Here is a 23,081-nt window from a genome sequence, read left to right on the forward strand (position 1 = left end):
GTTTATTCACCAAAACCCTATGAAGTAGGAGCTATTATCCTTCTTTACAGACAAGTAACTGCCACGTAAGTCACAGCTGAAGTTAAGTCATTTGCCCTAGACTGGAAAGCTAGTCAGTGACACAGCAGGGTGCAAATACAGACATCAAATACGCTGTTCTCTGCTCCCTAGAATGATGAGCAAGGGATGGAACAGCCAATACACACCAACACCTGGGGTGCCAAACAGTGTCTTCCACTATGACTCCAGAAAGACACATCGGAGGAGCACAACTGATGAAAATACTGCTCCTCCTTTGCATAGAAAAACCTAGCACTACTTTTTATATTTTTGTTTCTGTCACATGGGAGACTGAACCCAGGGCCTTCACACTGACCTACATCCCCAGCCCTCTTTTTTTTTTTGGTACCAGGGATAGAACGCAGGTCCTTGTGCTTGCATAACAGGCGGCAAAACCACTGAGCTAAATCCGCCCCCCGCTGCCCTCTTTTGAGACAGGGTTTCACTAAGTTGCTAAGGTGCCCACGCTGGCCTTGAACTTGTGATCCTCCTGGCTCAGCCTCCCAGAGTGCTGGGATTACATGATGTGCCACCACCCCTGGCTAATTTTTCATATTTTTGAAGATACCATTATTTTCAATTCATCATCCTGACAACACACTAAAAACTCAACAGGTATGTGACAGAAGTAAAAGAGATGATGGGCTCTGATAGTTTTATTTTCTTAGTATAAGCAGCTATTATGTCACATAAGAAGCATATTTAACCTAGTAATTAAGGATTTGTCCTACACGAAAGTTTCGTCAAACATCCAAATGCCCAAGACCACTTACACAGACTTCTGGGGGTGATTTCCTAGTCCTCTGTAAAAGCAGGGCTAATCACAGAAATTACTTCATAAATTCATTCAGTGTATATACAAGTATATTGTAATTCCTTAATACTGGAAGAAAATTAAGAGAATCTTGTCTTCCCAGATTAGTATCATTGACAGCTATTTTGAGAAATTACATTTTGTGAAGGGTAACAATGTGTCATCAAAACCAATCTAATTTTACCTGGAATAACTCAGCAGATTGGCTACCTGAGGCCACCATTTCTCTTTCCACATAAACTTTTCAGCTAATCACTTTACCTTAGAGCTTTCAGGAAGTAGATTTCTCTATGGATACAGGATATACTCCTATTTAGCAAAACTATACATACATACATACATACATACATACATACATACATACATACCAGCACTGAGTGAACTCTCAAGTATGGGAAACCAGAATGCTTAGAAAACAGACCTCCTGGTTATCTGTCAGAACCACTGGTATAAAAAGACTTTCATGGAAAAGGAACATCCAGTATTGGCTAGGGCATGGACATGAAACTTGTACATAGCAGATGGGGGCCAAATATCGGAGAGCAACTTGGCAATCCACATCAAAGGTCTTATTAAAAATACGCATACCAGTGACCCAGCAATTTGTCCTGAGGAAAGGACAAAAAGCTAAGGCCCCCAAATTTAGTGACAGTGTATTCCACAATAATCATATATAACAAAGAAACCTGAAAATCTGAATGTAAGAGAATTAGAGCACTTTATGATAGCTATACAGCTACCAAGTATTATAAAAATATACTCAGAAACATAGTAAGTGGAAAAAGATAAACCACTGTGTTAGTTAAAATGCCCCAGTGAAAGTAATAAGAAAACAGTTCAGGATAGGTCAGGGAAAAAGACAGTAAGAATATTATGAGGATAATGGGCTGGGATAAAAAGAGCAGCTGGCCCTCCATAGATGGAAAGCTGTGAAGATCTTTTGTGTCCCTTTGCACGTCTGCTTCCTTCTTCCTTCTCAGTGCAGATGAGCTTTCTTGGTGGTTCCTCTTTCGTGGCAGAATATGGCCATCCCATAGGTTTCAAGTCTGAAAGAGTGTAGTTCTGGGTTCCTCTGCATCAGAATGAAAACCTCACGAGGCAGGCCCGAGTGCACTGTGACATCTAAACCAGTGTGCGTGGTCATCAGGGGCACAAGGAAACAGGGCCTGAGAGAGCTGGGAAAGCATCCCTAAAAGTTCTAAAAGAGGTAAAGGGAAGTGTCGTTTCTTAGTTTTAGAATGCAAGTTGTCTTCCTACAAAATCTAATAGGTAAATATAAACCAGACTTTAACAAAAGTTCTTCATGGGTATAAAAGTATGGGCAATGTTAGTTATCTTCTTTTACACACAAAACAGAACACTCACTGCACTGCCACATGGCAGCTCCCATGTACCCCTGCCAGTTGAAAACATGAACAGTGCTAATAAAAATTCTACAGGTTGAAGGCTTTGTCTACCCCAAACCATAAAGTAAAAATAAAATGTAAAATACATGGGAAGGATGAGAAAACAGCAAGTCTTTTCCTATTTCTTTCGGACAGTAATGGCAAACCTACAGAACACATATTATTTGTTTTTCTTCTAAAACAATGGATGTTAATGTGTGAGCTGTTTTTCCTAAACTAAAACCTCAGTATACAGGTTTAACTGCAGTGTTGGCACTCTGCGATAAGTAAGTGTGAGCTTGGGTTTTGGGTTGCAGTGTGGGCACTTGGTCTCTAAAAGGTTCACTATCACTGCCTTAGGATCTTTAAATTAGAGCTCTCCATTACTGACAGTGTGAATACAGCACACATGCTTTATAAAATGGGCTCTAAAATTCTAGTGGAAAGCCTTCATTTTCCGTAATACTTGACCACTGAGATACAACTTTGTTAAAGAAAAATGTATTTTAAATAAGTCCTAATGTTGTAAAACATTATACTACTACAATCTAAATAAATTTTTACTATGGTATTTGAAAACTTATCAATGTGAGACCTTTGCTATTTTTAACCATTCTCAATTACTTTTAAGTTAACCATTCTTATTTTACCTTCAAAGGTTTAATCACATGGAATCAACAAATTCCTCTAAACATTCTCCTTATGGTAAAAAATGGCAAGATATGTAGGGAAATGGTGTGTAACAACTATACTGATTGTAAGCTACACACAGCAGGAGAACATGTTCAAAATGTAATGCATTCTATAAACAGTCATGCTAAACACAAATCTGACCAGTACAGAGGATGCTGATGTCAGCATTTTCCACTATGAGTACCATAACATTACGTCATTGCAAATCATTTACAGAAACAGCCAATAAACCTAACCACATATATCCCCATGAAGCACAAGCCATACTTTACCTCAACATGAATTATAGGATATTTTCCTAGTGAGTGAAGAGTAATAAAACTCAAACTCACTTTTTTTAGTTAACACTCAGGAAAAAAAAAAAAACTTCCTACTTTATTCCAACATATATTTCTCAAGATACATCATGAACATAATTTTAGATTACACTTTTACATCTTCTTTAGCTGGTCAAGTAAAAAACCCAATACACAAATAGGCGCTTTCATCAGTACACAGGACAGTCACAGGTAAGTAAGGTTAGGAACAGAACCCAAGTTCCATCAAATGAGGATCACACCGGCTTAGAGACACCCATTTCAAGTTTTTCGGGAAAAGTTTTTCATTCTACATCTAACTTCTAGACCTTAAAAGTGGTCAAAATATTTAGTGTGGCGGAAGCTCGTGTTCTACTACCTATAAAGGTCTCATCGCAACAGAAAAAAATTGTCATTTTATGTTGCTGAGGGTTTTTAACTAAGTCTTTTATATTCTGTTTAGCAATGACAAAATTAGATTTTTTTTTAATGTGAAAAGAAACTTCTAGATACATTAAACCTATAACTAATAGTGTTTAAATTATGCAAACATCCATCCAATAAACAGTATTTTATTTTATGACACTCTGCATTAATACAATAAATATACAAAACTTCCAAACCACTGAAAACATGCAACATTAGAGGACAGATGGAAGGCATTGGTACAGAACCATGACAGTCACCATGATGGCAGCGCAGTATACTCACCTACAAAATATACAAACATCCCCAGATCAAGAACCAAGACCCAGATTACAAATCACTGAGCAAGAATTTTTTTTCCAGTGTTCAAACTTTAGCTTCAAATAGAATAGTCATAATTTAATAATGCAAACTGAAAGATGATGTGGATGCCTACCATATGAAGACCATTTTGTGATGGTGGTACCTCATAATTTTAGTATTAAGTATGAAAAACTAACAAATGCCAATCTTTTGTTGAGTAAAAATTAACTGTTTACTGATTATTGTTGAGACAAGTGAATATGAGAATTTAAAGCTGCTTTCATACCTGATTGAACTGCAGGCATTGTCAGTGTGTAGGCAATGCACATTTATGTTTCTAAAAAACAATTCTCCCTCTTAACTTGTATTAACTTGTATTAAATTGAAATTTAAAGGTTTGTTTCTCTGTTCACACAGAAAAAGACACTGTGGGTTGTAATAATCTTTGCTTTTAATAATGTTACCTTTGGAGATTTCTACATAACAAAAACATTGCAATTCTGAAGGAAAAAATAGTTATTTTTCAAAAATCTGACAATACTTTTGTTATTATTGTTTTTCTTTTAGAGAAAAACAAAAAAATGGACTTGGGATATAAATTAGTGGCAGATACAATGCTCTTGTTGCATTTTGTGGTTAATGTTTTGAAAAATCCACACCCAATAAAACAAGTTTTCACTAAGACTATGGGATCTGAAGAACTAGAGCTGCTGGGCTGGGTGAGAATGTAGGTGAAGATTATCACTGATTAGAAATATTTATAAAAACAGCTTTAATTCACACTCTGAATCCTATTTTCTTCAGAATAAAAGAAATGTTTTGCAACTATGTAATTAATAAAGTCCCAAATAAATCAAATGTAAACAGCTGCATGAGCTCTGTTTCCGAGGAGCACACAGAGCCTCCTCATAAACAGTAAGAACTTGGCCTCCCACCTTCAGCATGAAACTTACTTTAAACCCCAGATTTGGGAAGGAGAATAAATATGATTTATTCCATTTATGCCCACTTGATTTTTTTTAAAAGATTCATTCTTAAATAATATAATCCAATACATCATCTTTACTTAAAATCAAGCTGCATAAACCACTACCCATCATTCTGAAACCAAAAGTTACCTAAAGGTTTTCAAAATACAGCATGATTTAGAAATGCTTTTAAGTCATTTAATCAATATTACAAATGATTCAAAGTTTAAACCCAAGTATAACCTAAGAATAAAGTTCTGTGCTACACGGTAATGATTTCAATGTGATTATGTTCATAATTAATGCTTTTAACAGTTTGTATGTACTGTCTTGCTTGGTGCAATGTTTTGATTTTTTTATTGTGAACAATTTAAATGTATTCAGTCTATCTCAAAAAGTGAAAGACGTAGGCCCATTAGGGATTCAAGTATATTAGAAATGCTAAGGTCTTTTTATTTTTAATGCCACTAGAAATGAGAGGCTAAAGGAAAAATTCCTTAAATACTGTATATTCTTTTTAGACAAGGATTAGGTTAGCCTTTAATACCTCTGTCAAAAAATACACACGCACCCGCACACACACACCCAAAATAAGCTGCCGAACACAATCTCAGTTCAATTAAAAAGAGTGCCCAAGAGAATATACTAAAGTTTCCATACAGTAAAATTTTACTATATGAATACTGAAAATTAGAAATAAAATAAAAGGAATTATTATTTCTACATTCTATTGCACTGACTACCTTCTCTTTTGGATAATGCACTGCATATTATATTAAAGTCTCATATTGTACCCCAATAATTTTTATTTAAAAGAAACTATTACAGAAAATCACTTCTATGATCCATAAACAACCCTGATTCCTATTAAGTATACGCAGTACAGAACCCAAAATACTAATTCTTTTAATTTAAGCAACATGTTGTCCATGCAAGATGAGAGACTTATCAAAATATCAACTACTCTTAAAAAAGAAAATAAAAGACAAAATATACATCATCTACCACAATTCAGTCACACAGGCTGTCACTGGTGACTGAAACTGATAAAAAAGTAAGTCAATTTAAAAATGTGTGTCTCTGCTGGCTTATTTCTTTCAAAATAAATAAGGAAAAGAAGAATGCTTTCTTGTGTCATACTTACCATTAAAGAGTCTTAAAAGAACAATTACAGTTAGTACTAAGAGTTTTTTAGATCATGTTAATTTGTACCATGTTTTTTTGTACCATGTTAATTTCAGCTGGTCACCACTGAAATAATTTGCTGAACACCATCCCCCCAAAATATGGAGAATGTTTATTTAGCATGTAATATTCTTCTGCTGGGGCACTGAAATATGAAGAAACTATTCAGTAAAATAAGATGTGGAAATTTTTCTGCTTTTACCCCATGCACATGTGAACAGGAAATACTCATGCTGTGTGTACTGTGTTTCCAACATAAAAACACCTGCAGAATACAGTAACTGGAGAGAATGGTACCGTCAGAAGGTAACAGTGTACTGCGGAGGCCTCTAGATCTGGTTACCCTTGAAAGCACTCTGAGCCGCACTCGTGGCCGCAGTTGAAGCTGCATTTGCGGCTGCAGTCTGGACAGTCTTGTTGGACATCACACCTGTTGCAAACTCCTGTTGGGCCTTCTCAAAACTAGCACCCGTTGTGCGATACAGTCCATGTACCTAGAGAGGCACAAAATGGTGGAGCAGTGAGTGGCACCTGCGCATCATTTCCAGTATCCTTGATCTCAACATTACTCAGAGATAAAAGACAATTCTAGTCATGATTTCTAGAATTAAAAACATTAGGCAGCACATGGGTACACATTTATATTTAAATATTCTCTTAATATGGCTTTTTCATTTTCTTTCCCAAGCTGAAGAGACAATTATGGCAATTCAAGCCAAAACTAAAGAACAATCCTTAACCAACTGCAAAAAGCTGTTTCCCTCTGGCCTCCATTAAGGTATTACACCTTTGCCACAGAATGATTTAAACATAACATAGGATGGTCTGATTTTAATTTACTACCCCAGACAATTTGACACCTTAACTATTTCTATGCTGGCTACATACGCAGCACTAACCCTATCATAATGTGATGGTATCATTTATCATTTCCTTAACCACACACTATTTATATTCTTAAAACTTACTTCTGGTATCCACTCTGTGTATTATTTTTCTTTTTCTCTGATCAAGTTCTAAAGCATTGATAAAGAAAGACTATGGAGAATTGTCTGTCTATACTGATTTATTACTCAAATCTTGCAGTTTATTTTCATAGTAAAGTTCAAAAATTTTCTATCTTCATAAGCTATATAATCAAACTATGAAGCTTACTGATACATATGAACCACTCAATTTAACACAAACTTAAAAGAGTAAAAAATGAGGTAAATTACAACATGAATTAATTACATGCCCACAAACCTTGGGGTACATAGAGGGGGAACAAGTGAGCCAGTAATTGCACTGTGATTGGACCTAAATTAGAAGCCACACTGAAATTTAATCAAAGTGGGTTTTGGAGAAGGGCCAAGTGCATTCAAGTCAGTGCTTTTTCTGACTCTTTATTCTCAAACCTGGATAGAAAATGGTAATTGTGCAGTGAATGTGGAGCAAGAAAAGACAGAAGGCCGAAGACTCTCAACTCAAGCTGGAATACTGGAGAGTAGTTTTAGGAAAGCAGAGAATAGGAGAGGTTAATTTAGGGTAAATATTCATTCATTCTACCAGTGTCTGAACACCTGAACACCTACTGCTGGCCTGCTACAGCAGGTAAAAAAAGATTTGGTTTGGAGCACAGAATAAAAACAGACAAAAGACATTAACAGGGAAGCCACAGAGGGAGCTAAATGTCTGTGTCCCTTCTCCCCAAATTCTTGTGTCAAAATATTAATAGTCCCCAATACAATGGTACTAGGATGTGGGGGTCTCTGGGAGGCTATTAGGTCATAAAAGTAAAGCCCTTATGTTTGGAATTATAAAATACCCCAGAGAGTTCTCCTGCCTCTTCTACTACATAAGGACACAGAAAATGGCTATGTCCCCACCAAACACCTAATGACCCTACTAAACACCCAACCTGCCAGTACCTTGATCCTGGACTCCCCAGCCTCCAGAATTGTAAGAAATAAAATATTTGTTCTTTGAGCCACTCAATCTATGATGTATTTGTTATCATAGCCCACAGGGACTAAGACATCATATAAATGGTAGCTGAAATCTTGACATACATGAAACCATCTTCAGAAAACCACACAGCAGAAAGAGAAGAAAGTCAAATACAGAAACCTCTTAAGAGAGCAATATTTTTTTAGGGCATCCAAAACAAGAAGTAGTTGTTATAAGAAGAATGTGAATAACCAGGGATTTTTCACTGATATCAAGAGGAGAAACTATGTCAAGAAATAAGATGCAATTTGTTATCTGGGTAAAAGAAATCTCCAGATAGCCAAGTGCTTCTGATGCAGTGGTGAAAGTCAGTGTTGTACTGCTGTGGATCAGAGTGTACAATGGGCAGGGAGAAGAGAGGGGTACTGCACACACCTAGGCTGAGAAACTACAATTCTTTCCCTAGTGTTCCGCACTATCACTGAGTACAGAATTATTTTTATTCCCTTTCCAAAACAAGTTTTCTATGGAAATTAAAGATACAGATAAATTACCACTCCTATGTTCAAGAAACTCGTCTTACACTGAATACAAATGACTGGAGCCCAGAAAATAAGGTATATTACAGAACTCTAATACTTCTTAACTTAGTAGATGCACTCCGAATACAAAGCAATTACAAGTTTACTTGTCTGTCTTCCCCTTTCCCCCCCCAAGTATATGGGCATGCATGTAACAAATAAATGTTAGTTCTAATTTGCTTGGTTATTTTATTTTTCATTTTGAGTAGCTGATGTTACCTGTTCATAGGGTTCAGAGTTTAACTACTTAAAATGTCACCATAGTCCCATAGAGCTAAAGAAAGGTAGAAGAGCCCACATTTTTCATCTGTCTGTATCTACACAGACCCAGAGAGCCACCTAGAGGGAAAAGACCATGTATGTATTTAACATACAATGAATGTTCAAATGCTGCAGTTTACCCCTGTATAAAGGGAAAATTCTTTACTTCAGGGTCTTATGAAAGATGATAGGCTAATCATGAGATCAACATCTCAGAAAGCTTATTTGGCTATCTTTAAGAATAATTCTTAAGGATAATTTGTATTCCTCAGAGAATCAAAGTCAAAGTCTTAACATAATGATTTTAATTTTTTGTTTGTTTGTTTTTGTTTTTTGGTACCAGGGATCGAACTCAGGTCCTTGCGCTTGCAAGGCAAGCGACGGAACCACTGAGCTAAATCCCCGGCCCTGATTTTAATTTTTTAAAAAAATATCTGCTATCGTTAAATACTTGCTATTTGTACTTGGTATCTTTTGTAGTTGTGAGAAAAATGTATTAACTTAAATATTTAGTTCTAGGAATATCACAGAAAGGGCACTTGATTTAGTGTCTATTAATTCAACTGCTTTCTTAGCTGCTTGAACACCACTCAAAATCTCAAGTTTAACTCCCATAAAACAAGAATATTTGTTGTTCCATCTGCTTCAAAGAGAGTCCTAAAGATCAAATCAAGATCCTAAGGACTGATGGGTTAACTAGTATAAATTAAAATTAATTTGGGGGTTTTCTGGTTTGAGACAAGGTTTCATTATGTGATTCAGGCTAGACTTGAACTCACTATGTAGCCCAGAATGGCCTTAAACATGCAGCGACCCTCTTGCCTCAGCCTCCCAAGTGTTGAGATTATAGGCATGTGCCACCACACCTGACTAAAATTAATCTTTTACTATCTGCACAAATGTCACAGCCAAAACGTAGATACACTTTCAGAAGAAAATCCAATTCCTTACTGCATCTTCAGAAGTAATACACTTTGGTGGTATATGACAACCCAAAACTGTACATTATGAAAAGTATATTTAAAATAGAAACGTGTTTCTATTAAAACTTCAAGAAAGTACTTTTATTAATATAAGATCCCTGACATTTCAAAATTATTTTAGCTTTTATAAAAGCTGGGAAAAGAAAAATGAATGTGGTTTTTAAATGTTTTTTCTTTTAGTTTTTAAGAAACATTTGGATCTCTAGGCCAAACTTTTTCAATTTAACATTTTCTAAAAACCCTCTATGAACTCTCCTGCTCAGGGATCTGGCTCAGATACCCTTTTTTGTAAACTCTAAATTACCACTGAGTCCCACCCTGCAGAAACCCATTACCCTGGAGGTCTCCTTAAGGCTAAACTGCTCTGTCCTCTAGAGTGACTGCTGGCTGTGGCGCTGCCTTTGTGAGCGCCCCAGGACTGCGAGCCCCTTGATGTCTGCTCCCACCCATGTGTGATCCATCACCTGAGGTCAAGAGCTGCTTTTCACTCACTGTTTCACCCCCTAAAAGACACAGTAGAGTAACTGACAGTAGAAGCCACTGAATTATTATTTGTCTGTCTGCTAGGGCTAAATGGTAAAAAATTCTCCTGTTCTTCAAAACAAAGTTACCACCAGCACTCGGGAAGCTGAGGCAGGAGGATCACCATGAGTTCCAGGGCAGCCTGAGCTACATAGTGAGACCCTGTCTCAAAAAATAAATAAAATAAATTAAAAAGTTACCATACAAGAGCAATCCAAGTCTAGCACATTGTGCCTGTATTATAATTAAAATGCTTCCTTTGCTGTTACCTCTGAGATTAAGTGTTCTAAAAGTGAACAAACTACTTCATACCTACTAGGATGGCACTACTGAGAAAAATGAAAACAACAAGTGTTGGTAAGGATGCAGGAAAACTGCTGATAGGAAAGTAACAAGGCACACCCCCTGCAGGAAAGTTTGCCAGTTTCTCAAAACCCTAAGGAAAGAATAACCGCGTGACCATGTGGCAATTCCACTTCCAGGTATACTTAAAAGAAGCAAAAGCAAGGACTACACTAGTGTTCCTAGCAGCACTGATCACTATAGCTAAAAGGTGGGAAAACCAAGTGTCCTGTCTGGGCATGTGGCTTGGTGGCAGATTGAGCACTTGGTTCAACACCCTGGGTCAAGGCCCTGGGCTCAACCCCCAGAATCACAGAATCAACAAAGACGAGTGCCCATCAACCCATGAATAAACACACTGTAGTCTATACATAATACACAGAGTGAATGCTGTTCAGTCTGAAGAAGGAATGACATTCTGATGCATGCTACAATGGGGATGAACCTTAAAGATAGCATGCTAAGTGACATAAGCCAAGTATGAAAGGAGCACAGTGTATGATTCCTCTTAAACGAAATATCTAATAGGCAATTCAGAGAGCCAGCAAGTACTTTAAAGGTTTCAGGGGCTGGGAGTAGGGAAGAATAGAGGGACTGCTTAACAATTACAGAGTTTGTTGTGATGGAAAAGTTTCTGAAATGGATAGTGGTGGTGGTTGCACAATTAATGCCACTGAATTATATTCTTAAAATTATTAAAATGGAAAATTTTACATTATATATCTTTTGCCTTATTTATTTATTTAAGTTTTTTGAGTCAGGGTCTCACTTTGTGGTACAGCCTAGCCTTGAACTCACTGTGTAGCTCAGGTTGGCTTTGAACTCAAAGCAGTCCTCCTGCCTCAGCCTCCCAAGTGCTGGGATTACAACCATGCACCACCATGCCTGACTTATATTTTCCCATTTTAAAAATAATTTTTAAATTTAAAAATAATGTAATGTACCAAAACCACTGAGTTGTACACTTTAAATGAGTGAAGTGCACATATGAATTTCAGAAAAGCTGTTTATGCATATAAAGATAAGTTAGACAAAAGTACCACATGTATAGCATTTAAATATTTGGTGATCCACTACCTTTGAAGATGTCTAAGAAATAATTCACAATAACTTAGTTATATTAACTTAGATTTGGTGTTTATTAAGTAAACAGCATAGTACTTACTTTATTTTTTTTTCTATTAAGTTTATTGGTACATTTTAGGTATACAATACATTTACATTCATCATTGGGATCTTGTACCTTTACATGATCTATCTTGGTTCTTATTTTTTCCCCATTCCCCTGCCCTTCCTTCACCCGCTCCACCCTTCCCTATTTACAAAGACCTTGTTTCCATTTTTTTCCATAGTACTTACTTTAAAAGAAAATAAAACAAAAATTAGGAGCTAGGAGTACAGCTCAGTGGAGAGTCCTTGCCTAGCATGTGTGAGGGTCTCAGTCCAATCCCCAGCAACAAACGCAAGTGCACACAAATAAGGGGGAAATTTTCTTTAAACCAAACCTACTAAGGATACCAACAGAGAACAGTATTTTAACAACTGGCTCAGAAGTGCCAGTTTTTTCTAGGAATCAAAAGTGCTACTCTACCCACTCTTTGTTTTCTGGAAGAAATGCACTATCTGGATCTGTATTTTAATAGGCAATGTGAATCCTCTGAGCTGGTTCCTAATCAGGAAAGAGTAGCACTAGATGATTCTGATGAGGGGGAAGGGAGAGTGCCTATTTATGTCTACACAAAAACAGTAAAATTATCAGCTTTCTATCCTAGGTTCAAAATAAAGTGGAAAAAAAAAGTCTGAGCAACAGCATAATGCTTTTAAAGAAAGCAACATTCACTTTTAACCTAGGAAGACTACAATTTTATATGGAATAGAATATCTTCACAAAGATTTGCTGTAAAACACCAATTCATTAGTGAGACTTCACTGTCATTATTCTGAATCATATGCCCAACTCTGCAGTCTCACACAAATTAAAAGACTATCTTTAGAACAGACATTTCAGTAAATGAAAAAATGTAAAGCACTTAGACAAACTTGGTTGTTAAACAACTTTTGTTTAAAATGCTTTTGAAATGCAAAAAAAATTAATAACTATTTTATTAATAGGTATATAAAAGTTTATAAACAAGTCTTCAAATTTCATGAAGAAGACAATCAAAACCAGGTCACCAAATGAATGCAAATTATGGTGTATACGTTCAGTATTTTCATATTAACTTATATTTTTTACAGATTAAAAGAAGGGAACATTTTTTGATCCCTCTGACAGACTCTCACAATTCATTCATCAGTTGACCCATTTATGGCATCTTTCTCCATGGCCCCACACAGTTATCCAATTCTTCCTAATAGTTACCCAGTTTTTCTAATAGTTTACACTACACAAATAAGGGCTTTGAAAAATACAATTAGAAATAATCTGAAGGGGAAAAAAGCTATTTTTGAAAAATAAGGATTCAACTGTTCCTTGTCTACGAAGATGTTTAAGAGGTCTATGAGCATTCTTTCAATACTAAAATTTGGATTACAAAACAATGCTAAGGAAGAACTTAAGACATATTGGGTACTCTACAGCAATGGCAAGTCTTCAGAATGACAACAAAATTCTCAATATTTTATTCATTTCCGTTAAAATAAATATATTCTACAAAGTAGGTTCCCCTGGGGCTAGAGAGAGGAATCGCCTAATAAAACCGAAGAATTCTATGGGCAAATAATGTGCAAATAAAGGGCATTAACTGTTCGTGAAGAGCCTGACCCCTAGCGGTTGTAAACTATGGCTACAGACTCCAAAAGATTTTTGTTGTATTAAAGAGCCAGTTTTGAGCAAGTATGTAAAAGAAAAAGAAAAATCCTTTGTTTTCTTGGATCGCAATTTCTGTCACAGTAAGAGAAGTGCCTCTCGTTATAATACAAAAGCAGAGTCAAAGAAGCCTGGAAAGCACGTGTCTGCCTGAGGTGGGAGGAGGCTGAGGGAGAACACTCTCAACCTAACAGTCCATTTAGCTTCTATCACCCTGGTTATGGCCTGTGTCTAGATATCCCCGCAAAGCCTCAAGAGGTCATAGGTGGGGCTTTTTCAGAGGTGGCTGGACCTAGAGTGTGTGAATGATTCATGGTGCAATGCTAGGATTAAGGGTGCCAGGATTAAGGGTGGGTGATTACTAAATCAGTCCCCTGATGGGTTTGGCACTGCCCCAATCACAGTAGCCTGGGATTAAGGGACAGAAGGAGGCTTGTCTTGGCCCTTGCTTGCTTTTGCTATCTTCTGCCTTCCATGTACTGTTTCTCCTCTGTGATGCCCCTCTGCCATGCCATCCTGCCTTGTAGCCAGCCAACTATGGACTGAAACCTCTGCAAACTATGAGCCAAATAAACCTCTCATCCCTCAATTTGTGGGTGTTGGGAATTTGTCTCAGCAACCAGAGACAACCTCATTTACGGGACTTCACAGAATCATGCAGAAAATCACATACACTCCTCATTTCACAGGGAAAGAATGTGAGATCAGGGAAGTTTAGTGACTTGCACAGCACCAAGTAAACACATGCAAAGAGGTAACTGATGACTCCTTTAACTACGAGGTGAGATATCAGAGTATGCTCTATAATTCAATACCAAAACTTTTATCTTATTTGGAAAATGGTTGTATTTCTTCCAATTGCTTGACACATGAACATGAATACAGCTCTACAACTTTTCCTTTCATGGGACAGAGCCTAAAAAACTGCATCCCTGGAACATGGAAGAGGTTCAGAGCGCTGTTCACAGCAGTCCCTGGGGGCTGCAGGAAAGCATCTCAGGGCATCACCTGGGCTACAGATTCCCCTCCTCAACTCTTCCCCGAAGAAGATGCCTATGTTGGAGTGTTCTGCCCGCCCCATCTTCACACTTGTGCACTTTCTAGGCTTCAGGGAGTCCACACTTCCCAGTCTGAAAAGCCAGCCTACAGTTCTTTCCTTGCTCCTATGTAATCCAAAAGGCTGCCAAAAACTACAATAACATCCCGCTAGTATTTTAAACCCCCTACATAAGAAGGCTGAAACCACTTTGATCTCCAAAGCTGATCTTTTTGCACTCTCCATTCCTGAATGGCCTATCATCTAAAAATCTGGGTGCCATCCTTCAGACTTCTTTTTTTCCCCACTTAAAAGCCCAAGTCAAATTAATCATTACCTGCTCATTTTCTCTTGACTATGCATCATTCAGGACACTGTAATTACTGACTAGCTTCCTAGCTGTCTCCCAGCTGCAGCTTTTCCAGGTACTACAACCCTGCCTACATCCCACATATACTTCAGAACGATGCTTCTAAAATTCAAATCAGATCATCAATTACTCTCCTCCTTAAACCTCTTCTACAGGTCACCACCACTTTTGGGTGAAGATTCAAACCTCTTAACAAAAGGTCTCCTAGTTTATAAGACACTGCAAGACATAACTATATACACATTCAATCTCATCGCATCCCCCTACCCTGCACCACCAACACCCCACATTTTTCCTTGCCCAAGCCCATGCACCAATTTTCTTTGCCATCCATTCTGAGCTATTTTTAATTCCTTGAACTTGCCGTGTTATATCCCACAACTAGATATGAACTACTATCCCCACTACTTGGTAGCTACTTATCCTCTTACCCTTCCTCTCTCCCTTACTCCTTTATAGTAAGTCCCCAACTTGTGAACAAGTTCTGTTCTGGGAGAACGTTCATAAGTTGGATTCAATCATAAGTCTGACAAAATGAGTCTTAGGTGAAGATGCACCCTGTTCACCTCGTTTTTTTCTTCAAGTCTTTAAACAGGCTTTTAGTTTTTTCTTGAATAAGCATTAAGCTGAGTGGGACTCAATGCTAATGCTGGTCCATACATGAAGAAGTTTCTCCATCTCCTCTGTCACTGGACCATGCTTTTTTGATATTATTGTTGACTTTGCTGGCACGCAGACTTCACATGTTCTATGATCTTGTCCCTGTTCTTTAGAATTGTGCCAGTGGCTGAACGATTTATAAGATTGAGTGACATCTACCATCTTTTCACCTCTGTCCAGTCTCTCAACTATTTTCACTGTTGTTTCCATGGTTACTGCTTCACAGCAATCCCCTCCACATCACTACCGCTTTTCCTCTTCTAGACATTCTGGGCTCTAATTGAGCAGTGTACTACTATACACTATCACACTGTACAGTAAGCACAGAGCAGCACAACTGTGACAATGTCTGGCAGACACATGAGCTACTTCTGTGATTTGCTCATATCCACAAAAGCAATGTGTAGTAGTCCTGTTCGTATCTGTGAAAGTCCGTAACTCAAATGTTTGTAAATCAGGAACTTATTGTACTAAATTATAATGATTGGTAGTCACTGTTAATCTCAGCAAAAGAAATACTTTAACAGGTTTCCACCAGCTTGAATCACCGGTGGTATGTGCATGACTGTCCTACCTGGAAGCTTGTACCACTGGTGGTAGAGGTAGTACAGTCATGCAGAGGACAGTTATGCATGCAGCACCTGTGGTTCAAACCACCAGGCAGCGAATTCCAGCCCCATTATGAACGTGTTAAAAAAACTTTATAGCTGGGAATGGCAATATACACTTGTAACCCTAGGTACTCGGGAGGCTGAGACAGGACTGAAAATTGAGGCCAGCCCAGAAAATTTAGCAAGACCTTGTTTCAAAAAACAAAGAAAGAAGACTTCACTACTTTAAAAGATCTCTAAAACCTACTAACAGAACAAAAATAAATCCTAAACCAGACCTGGAATATAATAAGGGTAAAGGAGTCAAGAAGATCAAAAAGAAAATTTAAATTGTGGAGGTCTTATGCTATGCCAGTTTCACTTCATCCTTGGGCTAGTCCTAAGAAAGGAGTCATTCCTATTGCTTCCTTGTCCTGCTGCAGATGCCAAGAACACAGCCCGAAAGCACCCAGCCAGGTCCCTGCTCTCAGGCAACTTGGGAGGAAAGAGGACACTAAGCCCAAGTGGGTACAGACACTTGTCTCAGGGGACAGAGCTGTAAGTGAAGACATCAGAATTTCAACCCAAGTTGCACATTTCCAAAGCAAAGTACTTGCTTTTCTCATTTAATTCTGATGCTAAAAGACAGGTCTACCTGGAGGAACCTACCAAGCTGGGTACCCAGAATATGTGTACTACATAGAGTACAAATAAAGAGGCTTATGTTCAGGGCCCAAAGTGAGCAACAGAGCAGTAAATTCCCCCAAAAATGATTCTCCAGGTGGCCTACAGCTGTAATCTCAGCACTCAGGGAAGCAGAGGCAGAAAGATCACAAGTTTAACACATTTCCCACAGACTCAACTCTCCCAACGGGGAGCTTGTACCACTGGGGGTACAAATGGATCTAATCACTTTTATCAGTCTTCTTACTAATAAAATTAATAAAAAGCCACCCGAAGGGATAGTCATGCATGTACCACTAATGATTCTAGTTGCCCAGCATCATGACATATGAATTATGTCCCCAGTGTGAACGTGTTAAGCCCAGCACAAGCAAATGAACAACTTAGTAAGACCCTGTCTCAAAACCAAAAAAGAAAAAGTGAAAAGGGAGCTAGAGATGTAGTTCAGTGGAAAGGCCCTAAGTTCAATCCCCAGTACCAAAGAAACAAAAACAAAACAGAGGATTACATGACCCTAAAGACACAAGGTGATTAGAAAGTGTGTGGAAGAAACAGCAACACCTGGGCTGGGTCTGGAGACATACTCTTTGGTCTTCCTGTAGCAGAGGAGATGGTGTGCCCATGGCTCAGAAGCACAGCACCGACAGGGACAAGGACACAGCAATGGACAGGATGCATGTGCGGGGAGTGAACAGTACAATGCCACTAGTCCTAGTGGGGATCCCAACATCCCTTTCCCCTACAACCATAATCCCATTCCCCAACGCCACCCAAAGCCACATAACAAATCCGCAGCACTGGTTTGCTGTTATTGTTGTTTTTAGATGAATACAGTAGCTACATATAAAATGGACTGAAAGAAGTGGGGGAGGTATGAGTGACTGTTAAACTTTTTATCTAGATGTTTCCCCAAAGCCTCACCCATTCATAGGTGGGGCTTTGGGGAGGTTATTGGATCATGGGTGCGTGACAGTCATCAGTAAATTAGTCACTGATGAGTTTATAGCTAAATGTGACGTTGGGAGGTGAAGCCTGGTTGGAGGAGCTGGGTCACTGGAGGCATGGCCTGGAAGGGTCTGTCTCCTTCCCTTCTCCCTTGATATCTCTCCGCCTCCTGCCTGGCCTATCATGGACTGTCTCTCCCCTTCAATGCCTCCCTGCCTTGGAGCCAGCCGACTGTGGACTGAAACCTCCACAAACTGAGAGCTAAATAAACTTTTTCTCCTCAGAGTTGTGGGTGTTGGGTACTGTGTCACATTGATAAGAAAGTATCTAAGATGGTGACCTATAAAAAAACTTCTAGATTAGCTAAGATTGGGAATAGGAAGAAAAAGAAAGATGGAAAAGATACTAAGCAGTTAAGAAAAATAATGAAAAAAAGTTTTAAACTGAAAGTAATGGAAGTACTGACAGGAGCAGTCACAGCACTGACATAAATGTGAAATGGAATCACAAAAAGTGCTTCACAGCATCTCATTCATGGGAGATACTTATTAAATAAATGTTTTCTTCTTAATAGCTTCCCTGTTTTGAGATGTTTTATACTGTACAATTTACCCTTTGAAAATATGAAATTAAATGGGTTTATTCCTAGAGTTGTGAAAATAACATCTACACATCCTAATTTCAGAACATTTCCTTCACCTGCAAAATAAATTCCATAAAATTAGCAATTGTATCCCACCTCTTGGCAACCACTACTGTACTTCCTAGCCCTACTGATTTGGCTATTTTGGACTTTTATGGAACCACATGATATGTGGTCTTAATTATTTTCTGACTCTGAGTCAGGACATCTGGACGGAGAGCCGATGCTGACGAGAAAGTGAGGCCTTCATGATGCCTCACTGTGAGACAGTGACACCACCAATGGAGATGGAAAAGCCTAGCAGAAGACACAACAAAAGTGCAGGAAACTGCACCACATCTCCAATTTCCCGAGAAAAGGGAACACAGGTTAAACACTACTAATCCAAAAATCTAAACTCTGAAACTTCCAACTCTCTCATCTCTTCCGATTATCTCTTCCAAGATTTAAGTCCAGACAGACACTAAAACAATGAGAGAGGATGAAATTCCCAAAGAAAAGAGGACATAGCATAAAGAGAGAGTTGACTACATTTAGAACAGTTACAAGGTGGGTAAAATAATGGAGGAGAGGGCCAGGGATTTAGCTCACTGGTTTCACCGCCTGCTGTGCAAGCCCAAGGACCCGAGTTCAAACCCCGGTACCAAAAACAAATAATAATAATAATAATGGAGGAGAAACACAATTATAAATGCCCAGGAAGAGGGGCCATCTATGGTACAGAAGGCTGCAGTTCTCAAGGAGGGGAAAGGTGAACAAAAAAAGCTACAGGACAATAGTGCTAAACCTCTGGGCACATGTGCTGCAGTGGACTGTTTGTACTACTAGAACCTCTAAAAGGTTTGCCATCACTGCTACAGGACTTAGTAACTTCACAAAGCTTGGTTTCGATGGCAAATAATTCAATGCAGAAAAGTAAAACCTTCTAAAAGAAAATAAGTAGCAAAATATGAACAGGAAAAACACAGCCTAGCCTTCACAGGGTTTTGAGAAGGATAAAAGGCAAATATATGAGTCAAGCATTTCAAGAATGTAAAGTGATCTTAAATACAATTATTTCTATATGCATTGTCTGTATAAATTACCAGACAGTAATAATTCAAAGAAATTGAAGAACTTGGTTTTTTTAAGTAGGACCCACCAAAAAGGCTCTATCATTCTATAACATAGGTGTTATTCCCAGAGTCTCTCTCTATATCATGTTTGAACACATGTAGAATATCAAATATATGTCCAAGACACAAGAAAAACATCTATAACAAAGGATTGACATATCCTGTACACTATGTAATGATTTTCATTTAAGACTAAAAAACAGACGTGGGAATTCTACAAGAAAAAGCGTAGCTAATAGTTACTAAAAACAAAATTTATGTCATAACCCAGCTTTGTACTTCCCACCAGCTCATTTTAGACTTAGACAATTTAGGTCTTCATATTTTAAATATGAGTGAAATACACATCTTATACAGCAACTTTACTTTTGTTTACTAATCAGGTCAATATGCTTTATATTCAAAAATAAATTACAGTATATAAAAGATCCAAATTTTTTAAATGACTGAATCTTTAATTTGTAAAAGAAGCCTTCAAGATTTAAAAATACAGGTTGAGTACCCTTATCCTAAATGCTTGGGACCAAACATGTTTCAGATTTCATAATACTTGTGTATACATAATGACGTATCTAGAGGATGGGGCCAAGTCTAAACATGAAATTCATTTATTTTTCACATCCTATGCACATAACCCAAGAGTAATAAATTGTATACAATATTTCTAACGTGTCTGCATTTACAACTTGTCATGTGAGGTCAGATGCAGCCCTTTCTACTTGTGGGATCATGTCAGGGCTCAAAAGTTTCAGGTTTTGGAGCATTTTATTTCAAGATTTTCAGATTAGGGATGTTCAACCTGTATTCCCTTTTTTGAAAAGTACTTCCCAAATGTGGTATCATTTCCTAAAATACCACTACACATAACTTTTAATTGTAAAAAGTAATCGCAAAGAGCAAGCTTGCATGAGAACAAAAAAATGGCTTGAAGTTATTCTGAGTTAATACCAAAATGGGAAAATGAGAATTTTATCAGGTTTACTTATAGCCATAAAATTTCACTTACTTTTTTAAACATAACTAGTGAGATGACTGCTGATGCTGTGAAAAGTGCTGCTATGATTATCATCATGATTCCAACAGGAATATTTTGGTTAAGACCAGTAAGGGATGAAATCCAACCACTACAAAATAAAAAAAAAAGTAAAGTGTAACTAAGCAAACAAGTCAATCAATGCACACAACTTTAAAAGAGTAACATAACGCCTAACCCATCCTCAGCACTTCTGAACCAAGCAACAACCAAGGTCTTTCTAGGCACTGACTCATTTACTTCTCACACAACTACCCTGTGAGACAGATGCTATTTTTAATCCCTATTTTACAGATGAGGAACTGGGTCACAGAGACATTCAGCTCCAAAGATATAGAGCTGATAAATGGCAGAGTCTGAATTCAAAAGCAAACAAAACTCCTGAACCTCAAGTGTTTTCATCATATTATTGTATTATTTAAGCTTGTGAGTTCATAATTACATTTTTAAACATTCATTTTAAATTTTGCTGAATTATGGAAGGAAATATTTGCAAACCACATATGCAATAAAGGATTACTTTCTAGAATATAAAAACTGTTAAACTCAACCTTACAAAAATGCATTTAGAAAACAGGCAAAAGACATGAGACATTTCATTGAAAGCACAAAGGTGGGCCAGGGACTTAGCTCAATGGTTCCGCTGCCTGCCTGGCAAGCGGAAGGTCACGAGTTTGATCCCCGGTACCAAAAGGAAAAAAAAAAGGACAAAGATCGCAAATAAGCACATGAAAAGATGTTCAACATCACGAGTCATTAGGTAAATGCAAATTCAAACACAATGAGCTATCACTGCATACCTTTCAGAATAGCTAAAATTTTTTTAAAAATTGATAATACCACTGCTGGCAATGATGAGAAGGCTGAATTACTCATAACTGTCAGTGAGAATATAAAACAGTAAGCCATTCCGGAAAAGTTTGTTGCTTTTAAAAAATATTTAAAAAAAAAATAAGCTAAACATACAACTTCCACATGACCCAACTAATTACACTCTGATCCCAAAGAAATAAAAACTACATTCACAAGAAAAGCTGCCCATAAACACTCATAGCAGCTTTCTTCATAATAGCTCCAAACTGCAAACAATCCAGATGTTCAGCTGATGAATGAGTAAAAGACTGTGGTATATTCAAGTCACAAATTATCCCTCAAGAATGAAAAGGAATAAACTTTCAACACATATACCAACCTGGATGACTTTCCAGAGAATGACACTGAGTGAAAAAAACCTAAGGGCTGCACAGTGTATGACTGCATCTACACAATCCTCTCACAGTACCAGGGTGGCCAAATAACCAGCAAATTAGGGTTGTTGGGGTAAGGAAGGAGGAGGGACAGGTGAGCTGTGAGAGTGACTATAAAAAAGCTACACAGGGAATCCTCTGGCAACAGCAATGTCGGGTAGCCTTACCATCAATGTCAAGGTCTTTCTTTTTATATTTTACAAAATTTCACATTGGGGGAATGGTAAAGAGTATCTGGAAATGCTCAACATGTATTTCTTACAACTGTATGTCAATCTGCAATTACCTCAAAATAAATTATAAAACTCAAATTACACAAGGTCTATCTTAAACAGGCCAAGCTACATTCCCCTCATTAGAAGACTCTTCAGTACTAGTCACATGCTGTTCTGCTCAATTTTGATATTTTCCACCTAAGTTTAAACTAAAAAAGCAAGAGAAATTACTTCAATTTCACAATTTAAAAAACTATGCTTTTAAAGCCAGCAGTTTTTTAAACATTTAATGCACTTCCTTTCCCTCAAATACCAAAGACTAATCACTACTTAACATAATAATGAAAACTACTTTTTCCACAAGTGATTTACAATCTCTGTAAGCCCTCCGTATTTATGCCTACTAGAAGCCTGCAAAACTCCAAGAGGTGTCTGACAGCCGACACCACTTGAATTCAAAGATAAAACACTAAACAGAAGTCCTACACACGGTCATGTTCCCATTTCCATTTCAGCTTGCAAAGACAGAACAAACCACAGCACAAACCACAGCACACCTCATGGAAGAGGTGTTCGCTCCGGGGGTTAGGAAGAAAGACCTCTGCCATTACTTCTAACCTGGGCTCCTGAGGGCCCTCCAAGTGATCCTACTGTTTCAAGATGTGTGTGAGTGTACACAATGACTCAACCCCAATATCCATGTAAATACGCTTATGAGCAGGAGTGGGTGAGCCAGGCGTGGGGTGCACACCTGTAATCCCAGCAATCTAAGAGGGTGATGCAGGAGGACCAAAAGTTCAAGCCCAAACCTGGGCAACTTAGAAACTTAGCAAGGCCTTGTCTCAGAATTTTAAAAAGGGCTAAGAATGAAGCTCAGTGTGAAGGCCCTGGGTTTAATCTTCAGTACCACCAAAAAACAAAACTGTGTTTGTATACCTAAAATACTGCTTTAGACACAACAGGTGTCCTTTTCTTTCAAATTTTTG

General features: G+C 37.8%; 1 protein-coding gene across 3 annotated transcripts in view; it reads right to left on the bottom strand.

Moving 5' to 3' along the window:
- Window positions 1-3,804: 3,804 nt before the first annotated feature.
- Scamp1 (secretory carrier membrane protein 1) overlaps window positions 3,805-23,081 on the bottom strand; it is an 87,522-nt gene continuing 68,245 nt past the window's right edge. For all 3 annotated transcript variants that reach the window (XM_004870191.4, XM_021248544.2, XM_021248545.1), the window contains 2 exons: window positions 20,607-20,724; window positions 3,805-6,624 (listed from right to left, as the gene is read on the bottom strand). In XM_004870191.4, coding sequence (XP_004870248.1) covers window positions 6,460-6,624; window positions 20,607-20,724 — 283 coding nt within the window. In that variant the 3' untranslated portion in view covers window positions 3,805-6,459. The remainder of the gene's footprint in view (window positions 6,625-20,606; window positions 20,725-23,081) is intronic.

Source organism: Heterocephalus glaber, unplaced genomic scaffold (assembly GCF_053883595.1).
Source record: "Heterocephalus glaber isolate CG9 unplaced genomic scaffold, H.glaber_assembly_v1.0 deba00001757, whole genome shotgun sequence".
Classification (NCBI taxonomy): domain Eukaryota; kingdom Metazoa; phylum Chordata; class Mammalia; order Rodentia; family Bathyergidae; genus Heterocephalus; species Heterocephalus glaber.